At 34.3% G+C, this 19187-nt stretch overlaps 2 protein-coding genes across 2 annotated transcripts; one reads left to right on the forward strand and one right to left on the reverse strand.

The window, feature by feature from the left end:
• The first annotated feature begins 3661 nt into the window (after positions 1–3661).
• LOC125825145 (probable protein phosphatase 2C 47) lies at positions 3662–9125 on the forward strand. The gene is made up of 4 exons (XM_049504483.1): positions 3662–4297; positions 5682–5876; positions 6304–6509; positions 8358–9125. The coding sequence occupies exons 1-4, from the start codon at positions 4097–4099 to the stop codon at positions 8911–8913; spliced, it is 1158 nt and encodes a 385-aa protein (XP_049360440.1). The 5' UTR covers positions 3662–4096; the 3' UTR covers positions 8914–9125.
• Positions 9126–10612: 1487 nt separating this feature from the next.
• On the reverse strand, positions 10613–11911 carry LOC125825155 (gibberellin 3-beta-dioxygenase 1-like). Its single transcript, XM_049504492.1, has 2 exons — positions 11427–11911; positions 10613–11177 (listed from the first exon to the last, which is right to left on the reverse strand). Exons 1-2 carry the CDS (start codon positions 11909–11911, stop codon positions 10613–10615), a joined length of 1050 nt encoding a protein of 349 aa, XP_049360449.1.
• Between the last annotated feature and the right edge of the window lie 7276 nt (positions 11912–19187).

The following is a 19187-nucleotide window of genomic DNA, read 5'->3' on the forward strand; positions in this document are numbered from 1 at the left end:
ATATCATCATCATTTAAGAACAACATACATTTTCACATTTCTCAAGATACATAGTTATGTCAAATCATTGGTCCTCTCATGGAACCCAATCCTAAACAGTTAGCATATCAGAACGTGGTACCCGATCCAATGTATATGCCGGAATGTTGCAACCAATCTAATAATTATGCCGAAATGTGGCAACTGATCCAAGTTAGTGTGTCGGAACGCAACACCCGATCCATTCAACGAGCCACAATCACAATCACAAGGTACATTCTCATAATCATACAATTAAGTCATGATTCATGACATTCATCATTCATATATCCTTATTTACAATTAATGTGATCAATAATGCAACATTCACATACATACATGTATCATAATGAAGCACTAACAAACATACATCACACAATCATAAAATCACAACCATCACCTACCTCGAAACAAGCTTGAAACCCTAAGAAACTTGATTCTTCCCTTTTCAGATTCGTTCTACTTGTGCTTGGTCTACAAACAATCAATATAATACTGGAATCAATAAACAATCACTAATTACCCGAATTACTAACAATTCTAACAGCCCTAAATCATACCCATGATCCCACTACCCAAATTAGGGTTTTTCCCACCATAATTCTCTGATCAAAACTCTCACTCATCGATATTTACCCATTAGATTACGTTCTACGGATCGAAAAACGGATTCAGGGAGTTAAAACCTTACCATTAGCCTTAAAGATGGTGGAAAACTGTCAAGAATCACCTGGAGTTCGTCTCCATACTCTCAAAGTCGAAAAGTGCAGAATAAAGACATTTTGGGGTTTATTTCCGACTTAAGTCGCGTCGGGCTTGCCAAAACGGTCCTCACGCTGCTACAGTGGCCCCGCCCTGGCGACATAAATCCCTGCCAAAGCGGCTTGCACGAAACAATGAGCTATTTTAATAATTCCAAGACCCCATTTCACAACACACCTTCAACCAACGACACTCAGAAATTATCCGTTCACGTCAAGATCAGTTTTGGGAGTTCTACTCTCCCGAATTCAATTTTGTAAAGTCATACAATTTCCTTAACGCCTTAGCTATCTACTCATGTAGTCAAAATCATAATTATATCACCCAATTGCTACCAGATTTCCCTAGACCTCCCAGACATCGATTTCGTCCAAATCTGGACTAGGTTGGAAAATATCAAGTTACTACGAAAAAGTTTTTCGGCCCAAAATTTTTTCCCGTTGACTTTTCTATAATGACGAAACCCGGTCGTTACAATTTTGATTGAAATGTAATTGGTTAACAAATGATTTGTTTGTACTTTATTTTGAATGTATATTTCTACATGCGTAATGTGTTAGTATGATACAATTAAGACATTTTTTTAGTTGTAAAGTCATAATCTCTATTATACGAGTGAATATTAGTCGAAGTTGAACAAACTATGGTTACCGATTTACCATACCATAGATTCCCGAAATCAAACTTTAAAATACCGAACCATACCAAATTAAATTGATATGGTAATAAAATAATATTTTAAAAATTGAATACCAAAATTCCGATATCAAAACTTTCAAATACCGTACCATACCATGCCCACCCCTAGATATATGTCGGTAACTAGTTTGCTTATAGGGTATATGCTTAATTTCTCCCTAAAAGATAGAGTTGGAAAAAGGAAAAAATAGAATGGCCCACATGCATGGAAAATTGGGCAAATTTTTCAGCTGAGAAAACAAAACGTAGAAGGGCTTTTATGTCCCATATTAAGAAAGTATAATTATAAAACAGCCAAGTATAATATTATTTAAGCATGATATTAAAAAAACATTAAGAGATTTTTTATATTGAAGCAGACATGTCGATCAACATCGACTTCCGTAACCTCTTACTGTATATACTATATAGTAGTGTAGTAATACTCCCCGCCAATTTATATACTTTCTTATTTTTCTTTTTAGTCAGTCCCAAATGACACATTTCTATATTAAATAATAATTTAATTTTTAAATATTCATTTTATCTTTAATAAACAATTTATAGGCACACAAACATTTATCATTTATTTTAGAGTTTTTGGCCAAGAACATCCCTCAACTACACTCCATATTTAAACCACATCCTTGTACTATCACAATGAACAAAAAATATCCCTCAATTACCTTAAAAATGACAAGATTCATCCTTCATTAGTTTTTTTTAAAAACTAACGGTTGATCAACCCACAAATTCCCCATTTTGTTTGCTCCCATTCTTCTCTTAGCTTATAGTAGTAATAGACAATCCTAACTAAATTGAATGAGGTAGGATGCTGATTAAATTTAAAGTATATTAGAGGGATCGTTTTAGCCAAAAACTCACTTATCTTTATGACACACCATACCTTACTTTACACTTGTACACCTACTTTATGACACACCATACCTTACTTTACACTTGTCCACCATTCCTATCTACTTACTTTAATATACACATGCATAATAATGCATACTCGACTAATTCATATCTTATCCACATCTTTTTTCTTTCTTTCTTAAACTCCATGTTAAGTTAAACCAACTCATCTAAAATAAGACATAGAGTATATAAATTGATTATGAAGAAAATATCTATTTAAAAATCAAATACCAAAATTCCGATATCAAAACTTTCAAAAACCGTACCATACCATGCCCACCCATAGATATATGTCGGTAACTACTTTGCTTATAGGTTATATGCTTAATTTCTCCCTAAAAGATAGAGTTGGAAAAAGGAAAAAATAGAATGGCCCACATGCATGGAAAATTGGGCAAATTTTTCAGCTGAGAAAACAAAACGTAGAAGGGCTTTTATGGCCCATATTAAGAAAGTCTAATTATAAAACAGCCAAGTATAATATTATTTAATCATAATATTAAAAAAACATTAAGAATTTTTTTATATTGAAGGAGACATGTCGATCAACATCGACTTCCCTAGCCTCTTACTGTATATACTATAATCCTCCCCGCCAATTTATATACTTTCTTATTTTTCTTTTTAGTCAGTCCCAAATGACACATTTCTATATTAAATAATAATTTAATTTTTAAATGTTTATTTTATCCTTAATAAACGATTTATAGGCACACAAACATTTATCACTTATTTTAAAAAATTTGACAAGAACATCCCTCAACTACACTCCATATTTAAACCACATCCTTGTACAATCACAATGAAAAAATATCCCTCAATTACCTTGAAAATGACAAGATCATCCTTCATTAGTTTTTTTCAAAAAACTAACGGTTGATCAATTCACAAATTCCCTATTTTGTTTGCTCCCATTCTTCTCTTAGTTTATAGTAGTAATAGACAATCCTAACTAAATTGAATGAGCTAGGATGTTATTTAAATTTAAAGTATATTAGAGGGATGATTTTAGCCAAAAATTCACTTATTTTAAAAATATTTCTGATTGTAAAAGGATATTGTTTAAATTTAGAGTATATTAGAGGAATGTTTTAACCAAAAACTCACTTATTTTACATGACAAATTTTAAAAATATTTCTTTCTTTCTTAAACTCTATATTAAGTAAAACCAACTCATCTAAAATAAGACATAGAGTATATAAATTGATTATGAAGGAAATATCTATTTAAAGAATCGAACACGAGTACAACAATATTTTAAGAAGATTGGTAATGTAACCAAATACAAGGGACAACTAAAATACCTACCATCCAGTTTGTGTCCCACGTGTAAGGAACTCAAACTCTCCACCTACTAATACGCCACTCCCCTCTATTTCTACATGTTAATTAAATTAACTAACTACCTTAATTTTTCCTACTTCTACTACTACACATTCCTAATTATCCTCTTATTTTCTTAATCATTCTCTGCAGTTCAACTTGTTATCCTTAATTAATCAAGATCTCATCTTTCTCTGAATTTTCTTATAAAATTGGAATCTTGGTCCTGTTTGTGACATTGGGTATTTGTAAAATTAGATAAAATGTCACTTCTTGGAACAGTTTTACAGCTGTCGTCCATGTGTTTGTAGTAATGCCTCAAAGACCAAGAAACAATAAGGAGTGCCAGCCATTTATTGTATTTTCCATGGAGTGAATTGGTGGTAGAAAGAAATGATGGTACCAGAGACAAATATGTTACCCTGTAATGGGGAAATGGAAAATGGATTCGGTAAGGAAGATTTATCAGATATAGAAGAAAATCAAGAAGAGTTGGATCAGTCAAGCCACTCAAATATAGGGAAGCCACCAAGAAACACTACAGGGATGCGGCATTGTATCAGCCAAGCAACGTTGACAGGTGCTTCGCCATTGGTGAGTGAACCCCATTTTGCCAAATCAGGATGAGAGTGAGTGTCATCTTATTATTTTTATAAATATATCTGAAAGCATGAGTTCAGTTGAGCCCGCAGAACCCGTCCTAGATTCGCCTCTTAATTCGTTTAGTTTTTGCTTGCTTTTATAAAGTGTGAATCAAATGCATTTAGGTGTATGCTAATCCAAGTGTCTATTGAAAAAAAAATCCTTATTTGCTTTATACATCTTATGTCCTAAATTAGAAGCTAGAGCAAGATGACAGGGTTAGTTATGATTGTCTTTGGTGAATCCTAGGACTAATGTAGGACATAAAAGGGGCTACTTGAAAAGAAAAAAAAAGAAGAAAAATACGTATGGTATATGCAGTGGTTTATCTACCATTAGTAGTACACCTAATTACTTGGTAAGAGCAAGGTCTAGGTTCAAATCCGACTCCTCCGAGAAACTGATATTTTAGTTTCTTAATAGTATGAAGAAGGTAAAAAAAAAGTTTTATCTGTAAGATTGTAACATACAACTACAAACTTCGATCCCAAGCAAGTTGGGGTCGGATATGTGTGTTCTTGATGCACATGTTGCTCCATTTAAGCCTCTTTTATACCAAGCTAGCACTAGAAGTTCTCTACACCTTTTACTAGCATATAAGTCTCTAGTCTCTGGCACAGTGTTGTCAAATGCACGCTTAAGCCCTGAAGCGAGGGTCAAAACTTGTTCAGCGCTTAGCCTTGCTTTATGTGCTCTCTAGTGTCATCATTAAGGTTCTAAGACAAGCTTTTTCTTTTCTAATGAGCCTCTTTTGAAGAAGTGACACTAAACAATTGATATTTCACTTTATCATAATGTTTATTTAATTTCTTTGGTCATATATTTGTCATACATGTTTATAATTATTAGTCTTGGACTAAACATATATTTTGAACTTTTTGTTCATTTGTGCTTTTTTAAATTAAAGCCCACACTTCATTTGCGCTTTGCGCTTAAACCCCCAACGGACCTTAGAGCTTTTTTGTTCTTTTCGCCTTTGATAACATTGCTTTGGCAAGACTAAAAGACTATAAGCTGTCAAAACAAGATCTCAATTATATAAAATTTTCTTTGTCTTGAGATTGAATAGCTTGATTGCTGCAGTAAGCTAATAAAGAAAGTCTGTAACTTCTCGCTACTGTCCACCTTTAATATTTTGATGCCCTTTTTAAGCAAGAATTATAAGTTGTTGCTAAATTGTGATTTGTTTGTTTTAAACATATTCCTTCTTTTTCTTACACCGCAAGTTCTGCAAGCTTGTAGTCTTTGTAGATTGTTTAACAGGAGAAGCTTCTTATATGGGTTTATGCAGTTTCCTAATTGAATTTGTTTTTTCTTTGCTTTATGAAATATCTAGGAGTCGCCTACACAAATTCTTCCTCTTAAATCATCATCAAGTGACGATTCTGGATATGTTCCCATCTTTCGCTCAGGAAGCTATTCTGAGATTGGGCCAAAACCAAACATGGAAGATGAGCATATCTGTATCAATGATCTTTGCAAACACATTGGCTCATCCAAGGGGCTTCTTTCTCCTGGGGCATTTTATGGGGTCAGTAACTTTCAGTTTATCCAAACTGTAGTTACTGTGAAAAGACTAAAGTGTCACGTATAATTTTTTGGAAATTCTTCATACAAAATGTGAAAATACCCTTTTCATTAATATGGCCCCTAGCACCTGTTACTAGTAAACTGCAATATCACTTAGTAACAAAGTAAAATGTGATGCCACTTCCACTTGACTGTTTCTGCATCTTGTGCCAGATCCAAGCAAAAATAATTTTGAAATTCAATATCGCGAGCATGATATCATGAGTAACACTCTTGTTTTTTTATGTGATATGCAACTATTATCGAGATTTCACTAGTTGTGTTATCAGCTGAAAGATACCCACTTGAAGAATTTTAAGTTCCTGGTACTTGTCAACCTTTTTGGTTTATTTAAGGTGCTTGATAAATTTTTATTTGTGTACTTTCAGGTGTTTGATGGTCATGGTGGCATTGATGCTGCATCATTCACTCAAAAGAATCTCCTAAGCTTTATTGTAGAGGATACGCATTTTCCATTGATGGTCAAAAGAGCTATCAGGAATGCTTTTGTTAAAGCTGATAATGCACTGGCTGATACCCAATCACTTGATAATACCTCTGGAACAACTGCTCTGACTGTGCTTATTTTAGGACGGTAAGTGATTGACCTTCTTTTGTGTGGCACATTCATATATTTCTAAAATTTTCATCTCTCCCAGGAGCTAGATGCATTCATGCCGTGTCTGTCCTAATATTTTTTTATACAAAATTTGGATCTCCTAAATATGTCAATGTTTAAGTTCTATAGGGTCTTGATCTATTGATGAGAGCAAAACACTTGATGTATGGATTAGTCATATGTCATGGGTTCGAACCCTTTCACAGCAAAAAGCCTAGTATTTAAGTGGAGAAGGGTTACCTCTCTTGTGTAGTTTGCGAGCTATTGCATAGGAGCGGGGGTTTTACCCTGCGCCCACCCAAAGGGTAGGGCTGCGGGTTTCCCTTGTTATGAAAAAAGTGGAGAAGGGTAGAGGGGCGGGTTCATGATTCATTGAGTGTTCGAACTGTGTGCTATTGGCACTTGGGGATTTCTCGATGATCAGAAAAGAAACATATGTGCGATGTTTAGCTCAGATACCAGGAGTGCTTTAGTACAGAAGGGAGAAACACCGTTGGAACTTAAAACACAAAGCTCATCAAATTGGGGAATTTCGATCATTAAATAAGCAAACTTGGGGAAAAAAATGGAAGAGTCAATGATGATCACAAGTCGGCATTTCTACTGCTTGTTTGAAGAATTTGCTATCCTATCTTTGTAGCCATGCAAAGTTATAGACATCTTCAAAACAAATGGGTATATCTTAATCCACTTTCCTATGGATAACCTAGTTCTAAAAGATTCAAGATTCTACTCTTCCTGGCTTCTTTATCTATGATTTTGGATGAATATATTTTCCTAGTGTGAATAGGACAACAAAACGTTGTTAATCTAACCAATCATTACAACAACAACATACCCATAGAATCCTACAAGTGGGGTCTGTGGAGGGTAAGATGTATGCAGACCTTACTACTACCTTAGTGGGGTAAAGAGGTTTTCGATAGACCTTCGGCTCAATTGAAATGTTTTCAAAGCAGGATTGTAAGAAAAATATGACAACAAAAACAGCAAGATACAAAGAAAAACAAAGCAACAGATAGTAATGTACTTTAAAAAGTAAGAAACTACGCGACTACTAAATAATACTGCTAATAAGGAGAAGAGGAGAGGAGGAGGCTAGCCCCCTACCTCTCCCAAAAGAAGTGCGACAATACTCGGCAACCTATTAACCTTCCATCCTAATTTTTATTCTCCAAGCCTTTCTATCTAGGGTCATGTCCGCAGTAAGTTGAAATTGTGTCAGTCTTGTCTAATCACCTCCCCCAATTCTTTTTCGGCCTACCTCTACTCTCCTAACTCAAGCTACAACCAACATTTCACACCTCCTTATTGGTGCATCCGCGCATCTCCTCTCCACATTCATTTCAACCTCGCTTCCCTTATCTTGTCCGTTACGGAGGCACTCCCACCTTTCCCTGTATAACTTTGTTCCTATCTCTTCTAATATGCCCACACATCTATTCGAGCATCCTCATATCTGCTACCTTTATCTTCTAAACATGGGAGTACTTAACTAGCCAGTACTCTGACGCATACAACAATGTTGGTCTAACCACCACTCTGTAGAACTTAACTTTAAGCCTTGGTGTAACCAATTGGATTTCGTTACTGCCTATGTCTTTGGTCCATTTGGTATGAGAGATTTTCTTACTGACTTTAGCCTCATAACTTTCATTCTTGAAATCTACCATTTAATTCTAATATCTATTTACAACGCCAGATAGGAACTTACATAACTCAGTTATGCATCAATGAATTGTTTATTTATCCCCCTTATCCTTTTTCATTTGTTGTGTAGGTAACTTATTTTCATTCCTTTGTTTATGTTGTGGCGATTCACAGGACCATGCTTATTGCTAATGCTGGGGACTCTCGAGCTGTCCTAGGAAAACGTGGAAGAGCGATTGAATTATCAAAAGACCACAAACCAAACACTACTTCTGAAAAATTAAGAATTGAGAAACTAGGGGGAGTCATATATGATGGTTACCTTAATGGCCAACTCTCGGTTGCACGAGCTCTTGGTGACTGGCACATAAAGGGTCCTAAAGGTTCAAAGGGCCCCTTAAGCTCGGAACCAGAGTTGGAAGAGTTGGTCCTGTCCGAAGAGGATGAGTTCTTGATAATGGGGTGTGATGGCTTATGGGATGTCATGAGTAGCCAGTACGCGGTAACTATCGTGAGGAAGGAGCTCATGCTGCATAATGATCCCGAGAGATGCTCGAAGGAACTTGTCAGGGAGGCACTAAAGCGTAATACTTGTGATAATCTAACGGTGCTTGTGGTCTGCTTCTCTCATGATCCACCCCCGCGAATTGAAATACCAAGAACACAGAGGAAGAGGAGCATATCAGCTGAAGGATTGGATCTTCTAAAAGGTGTCTTGAGTGACATATAAAGCAGACTTATTGTATAGATGAATTAACCTCCTACATACCATTGTCAGGGATTTTTCTGAGTTTTCTGCTGTCCATGACAATGGTGGATTATTGCTGATACAAAAACAAAATGCTTACTGTAAGGATCTTCCAACAACTTAATTTTGATTTATTCAGTTGTCACTGTAACTATCCTTGATTGAATGTGGCTGCTCTTCATAATAAGATTCATATGCACACCAAACGATTCTTTGCCTCCACGAGGTAGTAGTAAGTTTTGCATACGCTCTATCCTCTCACTAACCATATTAAGTTGATATGCAACAATAGGTAATTCTTCGTAGCAAACTTGATATCTTTTCCTCCACGAGGTAGTAGTAAGTTCTACGTACACTCTATCATCTCTAGACCCCACTTGTGGGATTTTACTGGGTATGTTATACTTGTTGTTATTGTTATAGTGCATATTATTTAAATCCTTATTCTTCTACAACAAAAATTATGAAACCAAAAGAGGAAAGAGTTAAGTTTCTCTCAGATCGACCAAAACTTTCCTTGAGTTTGCAATAAGCGGCAAGAAGCAAGGGTGCGCAAAAGCCGTTGCCCCTTAGTGCATCCCTTTTCTTGAAGGACTGCTAACGCGCGACCTTATGCTTTCTTCCGCTTGCTCTGCAGTACATGTCTCATACAGAGCTGCGCTCCTTTAATATGATGAGAAGAAACTTTTCAAATTAGTGATCTTTAATTTTTATTTTTGCTTCTCATTTTATGAAATACTGCGAGATAAAGTAATTTTAATTACGATCTAATTTCGCAAGACATAAATTTAGAGAACTTTTACTTTGTCCAGTAAAATTTCTGTAGGAATAAGCTATGCCCCTTAAGGTATAATTTTGTGAGCTTTAAACTAAACTTTGTGGGTTCTATGGGCATATGAACTAAATTATGCCTCTGAAAGATACTTTTCTAAAGGAAAAAAAAACTAAAGCAATCTCCAAAATAGGAGCATAATTCCCTTCATTTGGACCCAATTTTTCTTATAAGAAAGGTAGGCACTTTATATTTTTATCGACATGAATATTTCTAAAAAAAATAACAAATTTTAGGAAAATATCAGATTTAATGTAATGTTATTCACAAGGCTAAACTATAAATTATAATCTCAAATTAGTTGGTATAGCATATATATATGAATATGCTACTATTCAATGTATTAATAGCTTATTGTTTTTTTTAGATGAGATGATCATGTACGTTATTATAGTGTTAGTGTAAATAAGAAGTTTGGATTCAAATTTCATTGCCATGCTTTAATAGTATTACAAAAAAGATCATGTATTTAACTCATAAAAAAGATAAATTCGTATGTGAGGAACATATTGAAAATATAATTGACCAAATAAAAACATTATTCTTTCGAACTTCAAGTTTTAACTGAGATGATTACACGCTTTAACAGTGTATATAAACTATAAAATTCAACAAATTAACTGGTTAGAAACTACCAACAACTTTCATGGTATATATGAATTACGCCAAAGATCACATTACTCAAAATAGTGGATACTAGAAAAAACATCATATTTTATTTTATTAAATTGGGGTATGGGAAGGGGAAATGGTGAGCAGACTACAAGATGGGGAATCAAACCCTTATCGATAAAATAAAAGTTTACGTAGTCAATCAACTAAACTACGTACTAAAATACTATGACATAATTAAAATCTAATCATAGAGAACACCTTCTCAAGATGTTTAGCCTTGAGATCAAGATACTCTTTCACCTTCACATTTCTATATTTTGGTTCAACACCAACATTATCCTTAGAAGAAACTAATGGAACAATCATAGAATACACTTGAGGTCCAAAAAAATAAGCCAAAGAGACTCTATGCTTAGTTTGATCCACGAGAACTCGATGATAAACCGATGGAAATTCTCCATTCGAGAGTATATGAAGAAGATCACCTACGTTAACAATGAGGGCATCGTTGGAAACTGGAGCAATTGAAGTCCATACTTGGTCTTTTTTCAAGATTTGAAGACCCTTTGTGTTATTTGTTTGATGGAGTATTGTTAGGAATAATGAATCTGTGTGAGGAGCTAACCCTAATGCATGGTTAGGGTTGGGGCAACATGGATATGAATTCAATTGTAAAGCTCCTGTAGATTCAAATGACTTAATTGAATGCTCTTGAGATGGTTGTAAGTAATTGAGGATAAGCAGCCAGAGTTGGAAGGATAGAGCTTTCATCTTCTTTTGATAATTTTCCATCACATCACTACAAAGACCAAAACAAATATATAACTTTCAGCGTCTCAAATTATTTAACGCAATTTCTGAAAGTAATATCGTCTCAAATTATCTAAGTAATTAAATTTATGATTATGATGAGAAAAATATAATTGTTGATTAGAATTATTTACTAAATAACTTGATTATATAAATATATTTTTTGTATCGTTAATGTGTATAAACTTAAACATGATGTTTGTATACACATTCACATAAAATCAATCCATGTACTTACCAAAATTTTTGATAGTCATGTGGCCAAAGTTCCTTAGCATGATCAAGTGGTGAATCCATAATGGTGAACCCTTCATGCCACATGAACTTTGAGAAAAATGGCGTAATTCGAGCTGTGCCATAGCCGGTGGCGCCACTAGTCGATCTCACGACCTTCACCTTCTGTTCTACTGGCAAGGCAAAAAGTCGTCTTGCTTGAGATTCAACTTCATCAAAAAGTTCTAAAGAATCTCCATGATTAACAACTTGAAATATCCCCCATGTTTTGCATGCATGACCTATAAGTTCCACAACATTAGGGGCTAAAAGATCAATTATTGGGACATTAGGATTTTTTTCATCATGACTAATTGAGGAATTATTGATATCAGGCCATAAATGAGAGTTTGGAACTTCTTGGATTGAATGAAAATCTATAGGAAGAATGTGTTGAAGGCTCTGAGGGTTTTCTTTGAAAGATTCTTCAAGAGTACTAGCAGTAGCCATTATTTTGTACTTTGAAGCAAAAACAAATATTGTAATAATAAGTATATAGTTTTTTCTTGGAATATATATAGGGTAGGAAATATAACTCTTTACAGGATTGGTTGGTCTTTTTTGGAATATGTGTTGTCTATAATTAGGTTCCCAAATTTGGCAGATTAAGCTACCATTTAATCATACATTTTAAATCAAACATTTAATTTTTTTCTTTAAATATCTGTTTGACTTTGATTTTGAATAAGACGTTTACATTTTTTCTTTAAATATATGTTTGACTTAGATTTTGGATGTATCATTTAAATTTTTTCTTTCAATATCCATTTGACTTGGATTTTGGATCACTCTTAAATATTTATCCTTAAATGTATCTATTAGGCCATGAAATTCGATCTTCAAATATTTTTAAATCCCCCAAAAGAGTTAGTTTTTGGGTTTTTGAGATCTCCATTCACAAAATTTAATTATTTTTCTAATGCATTTTGGCGGCAAGTTGTTTTCTAACTTTGACATAATTATTTCAAAAGCCACATCTAGTGAGGAGAAGATATAATTGTAGAATACTGACTTTTATCATCGTCCTTTGTTTTATACTAATTGTCACTTGTTTAAAAATTTGACGTCAAAATGTTTAACTTTAGCTTCGGATTCATTAACTCTGGATTATAAATTTGAACTTGAGAGTTGTTTGGCTCATGAAGAAAATATAACAAAGTAATTGATATTCATATGGCTTGTTACATTCTTGCCTTATTCACTTTCTCAAACATATGACATATGTTCCCAAGATTTCTGATTATGATAACTTTAAATATATTTGAATTTTGACCAAAATTGTTTTAATAATCCCAAACTTTGGGCAAAGCATATTACCCTTGCACTATTTAATAGTGTATTTAAATAGTGCAAGGGGTAATCAGTCCTGCTCAAAGTTTGGGATTATTTCAACAATTTCAATCAAAATTTTGATATATTTCAAACTTTTTTCCATAAAATAAAATTATAGAAGAAAGTCTAGTGTAGATAAGAATTTCTTAAATTATAAGAGAAGATACCCTTATTAAAGAGTTCTTAAATATTTTAATTATCAGTCTTACCAAAAATCACAGAATTGACAATTCATGTTTTGATTGATTCTCTTCCTTAAAATTTGGAATGAAAAAACAACTTGAGAATATAATTTTTTTTCAACAATTTTTTTACCAAATTCCAGAGTATTAACTGTGAAACATGGTCCAGTACTAACAAAAACATGCCCATTTGTTTAGTTCTCATATCCAAATGGACATTGAGATTCACACAACAAAGGGAAAAAATCGCATAAATCAAAATGACACCATCTCATCAATTATAACAATATTATCCAGAGCATTTGAAATTGTAACCTTTCATAATTATGAACTGCCATAATAAAATGAAATATCAAATCTAAATGGATGCAAATACTTACTAAAATCAACTTATCTCATTTGGTTAAAGTCAAGAGTTACTTCAAGTAATCTTATAGAAAGAAGCATATTAACTTACCTGTAAAGGTCGGCACAAAGTGATTCATCGTGCTCAAACATGAGCCGATCGCTCGTTAGGGACAATTTATAGATCATAAAATTTCCACAAATGAAATGAAAAGTGAGCCCATGTAAATGATCAGGACCTCGCAAACAATAGCGACCACTAAGGCAGCAAAAACCTAAAATAAGTAGCACACATTTTTTGTAGTTCATTCTCCATAGTAACCTAATGATTGATCATGTTCCTAATACTCAATGAGACTGTACAATCTAAACACCTACTAATGTTTTGTTTTCAGTAACTAAAAAAATCCAAAATAAGTAAGACATTTTCTGTGATTGGACAACATAAAAACAGTCAAAATTATAAAAAAGAAGAAAGTCTAAGTTGTATTATATTTCAAGGCTCAAGCTTATCAATTCAAATCACAGGGAAAATAATTAAATATTGACACAGTTTTTGCAACCTCTTTGCACAAAAAAAGACTGAGACAATGAAATGAATAAACCTTAATTTCCTTTACTCCTTACCCAATGCCGCAACAAAATCCTCACTCCAATCAACTTTACCAAATACAATTACAATAGTAAGAAAGATACACTAAAAAATCATTGCCTACACCCCGAAAATTACTAAGCTAATATCCGAACTATTGTTTATTTACATGTAAGATCGTATCGGATGATTCTTAAATTTTTCATATGTGTAAAGTTCGAATCTTTAGTGTGGGAATAAATTTGGATATAAATTAAGGTCACTAGAATCTCCTAGCACAAAGTTGAGTTGAAAGTTTCATTACCGATGAAGTTTTGATGTAAGATTCTATTTGAGTCAACTTCAAATGACCATATCTCTTAGAATATAAAGAGTTACATGGTCCATAACCTATCAAATTAAAGATATTTGAATCTTCTTTCCAACGTCACCAATTTCGCATCAATCCAAGTTTTGAGTAAAAAAGTTATGACCATTTTAGTAACATGATACATCGCAGTGACGAATTACCGACGGAAAAGCATTAAAAATTGTCATTTTTCTCTTTTTACCTCAAAGAAAATCCTAAACGAATTCTTGGCCATAGGTTTTAAGAAACTAGTTATTTAAGAATCTCAAGAAATGTTTTCTTGATTGTTTTCCTTCGAGCTAAGGTTTCAAGGCTTATATTCAAGTTTTTTTTTCAAGATTCTTCAAAAACCTTGTTCTTTCAGGTATGTAAGGCTATCATAGTGTTGGACTAGTTCGTCTTCACACCCTACTCTACTTTCAAACAAGTAAAAGAGTAATCTAGGTTTCTATCCCTAGATTTAATTTGAGTATTCTTGAGATGAGTTGATTTTGAGTTCTTGAGTTCATGATTCATTTTGAAATTCTATTCTAGTTATTGAATTGCTATATGTTATGCATTAAGATTCTTGAGTAGATTTGTTCATGTCTATATTTCAACATGAACCCTATGAATTGAGTATTCTTGAGCTGAGAAGTATCCTTGAGTTCTGAGTATTGAGTTTCTATATTGTTATTGATATCTTTGAGTTGATTTGTTCATGTTTATAATTCAACATCAAACCTATTTTGAGTTATAAATCTTGAGAAGCTTTTTAAAGCCAACACTTCAGTTTTAAACCAAGTTTTTGAGGAAGTAAATATAAGTTTTGAGAAAGAGTTTTTAAAACATGATTAGTATGACAGTAGAGTATGTCATCAATGTTTAAGAAGAGTGGTATCTAGATATGCCATCAATGTTTATGCAGTATGACTTCCCGAATCATGAATGAACATATCACAATATGATTTTGATATATCTTCTAGAAAGAATTTTCAAATATGGATTGAGAAAGAGTATAAGGGAACTAAGTATTCCCAAAGGTATCAGTTTTTACCTTCAGAAAAGAGAGACTTTGATTTCTAAATGAGTTAATGAGTTCAGAGATATTTCAGAGTAGCTACCTTTTTTAAGAGGATAGTTTGAACAATTATCTCAAACCAGAGGAAGAGTACGTTCTTAAACATTGAGCATAAGTATATATTATTGGGAGTAGTATTGAGCACCGATATGAGGATGAGTTCAGACAACTCACATTACTCATAAACCATGTATGCCAACATGGGTACAAGATCATACTTTTTAGATGAATCATAAGTGCCTCCGGGAAGAGCTTAGTGGATCCACTTAGTTGAGGTGTTCTATACCCCGTCAAGGTATAGGACAGTTCTGGCAGCGTGGGCGAGACGTTGTATCATCATGTAGCTCATAGTGATAGTTATCGGAGAATCTCCTAAATAGAGTTAAAAGTGTATTTTTATTATATCACTTATTATGTTGAGTTTAGGAGGTGAGTTGGTGTTTTGTAAGGTTTTAAATGATTTTATTCCTTTAATCCTTTATATTTAGTTGAGTTTATGTTTTATCAATTGCAGTCATTTCATTCAATTATTTATTATTCAGTTATATTGCATACTCGTACATTCAATGTACTGATGTCATTCGACCTGCATTTAACAATATTAATTTTTTTCCAGACTATGTGTACTCTGGAATCGAGGTTTAATATGGTCATTGCGACCATATTTGAGAGGAGGGCATTCACGAGACTGTCTAGCTGGCTAAAGAAAACCCGGGATACTCATCAGTGTCTGAGTTGGATGTTGCCTCATGTTTTTTTATGAATTGCTCCAATATTGCAACACAGATAAGTTCAAGGCGATGTCCGAACAAGTCAAAAAGGCTAGAGATAGTTTTAAGGGTGGCTTATTGAACAATAGAGGTGCAAAGAGCGTTGGAACAATTACAAAAAAAATGGTAAGTTCCAATTCAAACTTTTAAATAAATAACTACTTGATTAACATCGTTATAATATAAATTTCATTTTTTATTTATAGGAAAAAAATATGGGGCGTACTCCCCTTGCACCGGAGGTTTTCAAGAAGACTCATGTGAAGAAGAAAGAAAATGAGTGAGATCCGGATGTGTGGGTTAATATACAGGATGAGTATCACAAGTACGTGAATGAGAATCTAGATAGTTCGGTCCAAATGACACCTGAACTGTCCACTCAAATTTGGCCAGAAAATGTGGTAGGGGGACACACAAGGGTATATTCTATGGTCGAGGCTCTCGAAATGATGTATGAAGACTCTTGTCAGGCTTAGAAGGTGTTGGATCGTCATGTCAAGCCGAGACAATTGACGGTGTTCAGATTGCTGCTATGTCGGCACAAATAGCAAAATTGACAGCAGTACTGAAAGAGTTTGAGAGAAAAAAGAGTAGCTGAACAAGAAAGCATGAGTGCGACAATTCAGCAAATCAATGAACAAGTGTTGAACCTCGCTCGTTGACCTACATCTACATCGTCCTCTACCGAGGGCACTAACGATGACAGTGAGGATGCAAATGATTATATAGACTGCCCTCATTGATTATCTTCTATTGCTTTAGTTTATGAACTTTTTTTTAATTTTGAAACAAATTTTGAATGACTATAAGTTTTTGAATTGTGATTTAGATATTTTTGAAGATTGATTTGAGTTTGTTGTTTTATATCTTGTGTGAGATGTTTATAATGTATTTTGTTTGATTGGGTTGATTAAATTTGAATTGAATTGAATTTAATTTGCAGGTGGGCAGCAGAAACTGGTTTAAAAAATGCAAAAAAAAGCTAAGGACAAGGTAGTTTTGTTCGTTGCTTTTGTGCATTTTTAAAAAAATAAACCCAAAAAAGCGACGGACAGGGTCCTTTAGTCCGTTGCTTATCCAAAAAAATATTTTCAGAAAAAAAATAGAAAGCGACACAGTCCGTCGCTTTTTGAAAAGCGTAGAGCCAAAAAGCGGTGAACATGACTGCGTCGATTTTCCGTCGAACTTGACCAAAAAAGTTGTCCCGACCCGAGCCTACACCTTGGAAATGGCCGACACTCGAGAATCATTGCTGGTCCCCAAGAGAACCCTCATCCTGGTTGACTACAAAACGGAAGACTAACTCAAGCATACAAAGCTTAAAAACTGAATAAAATTCATGAAACTGAAATACAAAGCTTTAACTCAAAAGAAAAACTCTGAATAAAATAATATATTCAACTTGCCACAAAATAGGCAACTTAAGTCTTTAAAACATTTAACAAAATAAATGAATAGACTTCTGAAACTCTACTTTCTATCTATGAAGCCTCTAACTGACAAAGATGGAAGTCGGATGTAACATTCGGCAATTTGAAATATATATGAAGAGGCTTAGAAGTGGAAATAGTCATTCTTGGGAAGAATTCAAAAATCTGGAAATTTGTTAAGTATGGAAAAAAAATGAGTTTTTGGTCAACTTTGAACAGTCATAACTCCTAACTCAGGAGGAATTAGGTGTAGTTCCAGTTATGTTTGTGAAGCTCGTGGAATGATCTTTCCAATGCCATTGAGTTTGCTCGATTCTGAGTTCGTATGAGTGAGTTATGCCCTTTGGAAGTTGGCAGGGAAATTAGTCCGAAAATTTTGAGGGTATTTTGGTCTTTTCCCTAACCAATTCTTTTGGTTATATTAGTGTGTTAGACTGATTTTTTGATCAATTCTTCCCTTTTTAAAAGAGTGAGAGTGAGGGTTTGTGAGTGAAGAGGAGAAAGAGAAGATCAAGCAAGGTATCGTCAAAGATCGTCGTGGATATCGTTGGGGGTGATCCCTACTAGGTATGTGAGTTCATAGTGTTGGGTTGGCTCTTTCCCCACACGCCAAACTCGTTTTATTTCCGAGAAAAGATTGGTTGTGTTGTTGAAGTTGTTGGTTGTGTTGTTGAAGTTCTTGTTGGTTTAGTACATGATTTGGTTGTGTTTTTTGAGTTGAATCTCTTGTATGTTAAGGGATTTTACGATTCTTAGTGTTTGGAGTTGAAACCCTTGAAGTTAGGGTGGTTTAGAGTTGGACAAAGAAGGAAGAAAAGTCGAGTTTTTGGGGGAAAAGGGGTGGCGCGTCGCGCCTGCCACCGCACCCCAAAAGGGACTCTGAAGTCCATCCCTTGGGGCGGCACGCCTAGCAGAGCGCCAGCAGTCCCCTTCTGAGCTTTGTGGTCTGGCGCCCCGAGCCTCTCAGAGCGCCAAGGACGCCAACCTTTCCCATTCATTCCCCATTTTTTCATGCATGTTCCTTGGCATTGTACCTATGTTTCATAGTTGTTTCCAACACTCCAAGGTATGTCTAAACGTCAAGAACTCATCCATAAACGTGTGATCATATACCTTGAAACCATAATCCAATTCAAGGCGAGTTCGGATCAAAGTCAAGTCTAGAAGTTAAGAAGTAAGTCAAAGGAAGTTTTCAAAGTTGTTCAAGAGTCTTTATTGAACGTTTTAATTTCATTTTAAGGCTCAAGTTTCAAGTTGAGTAAAGAGTATAGAGTTTCAAGTTAAACCAAGAGTATAAAGTTGAGTTCATTTTCTCAAAATTTATTAGGGAACTAAGTATTCCCAAAGAAGTTTATAAATGTTTTTACATTGAGTAAGAAAGGAATTATGCTTTCCAAGAGAGCCTTTGGGCTAAGCTTTGAGTAATTATCTCAAACCAAAGAAAGAAGTTTGTTTTTAAAACATATGAGCCAAAGTATATTTTTTGGAGTAGTTTTGAGCACCGAATTGGGGACACGAGTTCATATTAACTCAACTCTCCATAAGAACCATGTAGCCAAACATGGGATTTAACGGGTCATTCTTTTTAGACGATCACGTAAGATTAAGCTAGTGGATCCACTAAGTTAAGTAAGGTCATGTATCACGGCAAGGTATAGGATGGTCC

This window comes from Solanum verrucosum, unplaced genomic scaffold (genome assembly GCF_900185275.1).
Source record: "Solanum verrucosum unplaced genomic scaffold, falcon-dt-bn FXZP01000113.1, whole genome shotgun sequence".
Taxonomy (NCBI): domain Eukaryota; kingdom Viridiplantae; phylum Streptophyta; class Magnoliopsida; order Solanales; family Solanaceae; genus Solanum; species Solanum verrucosum.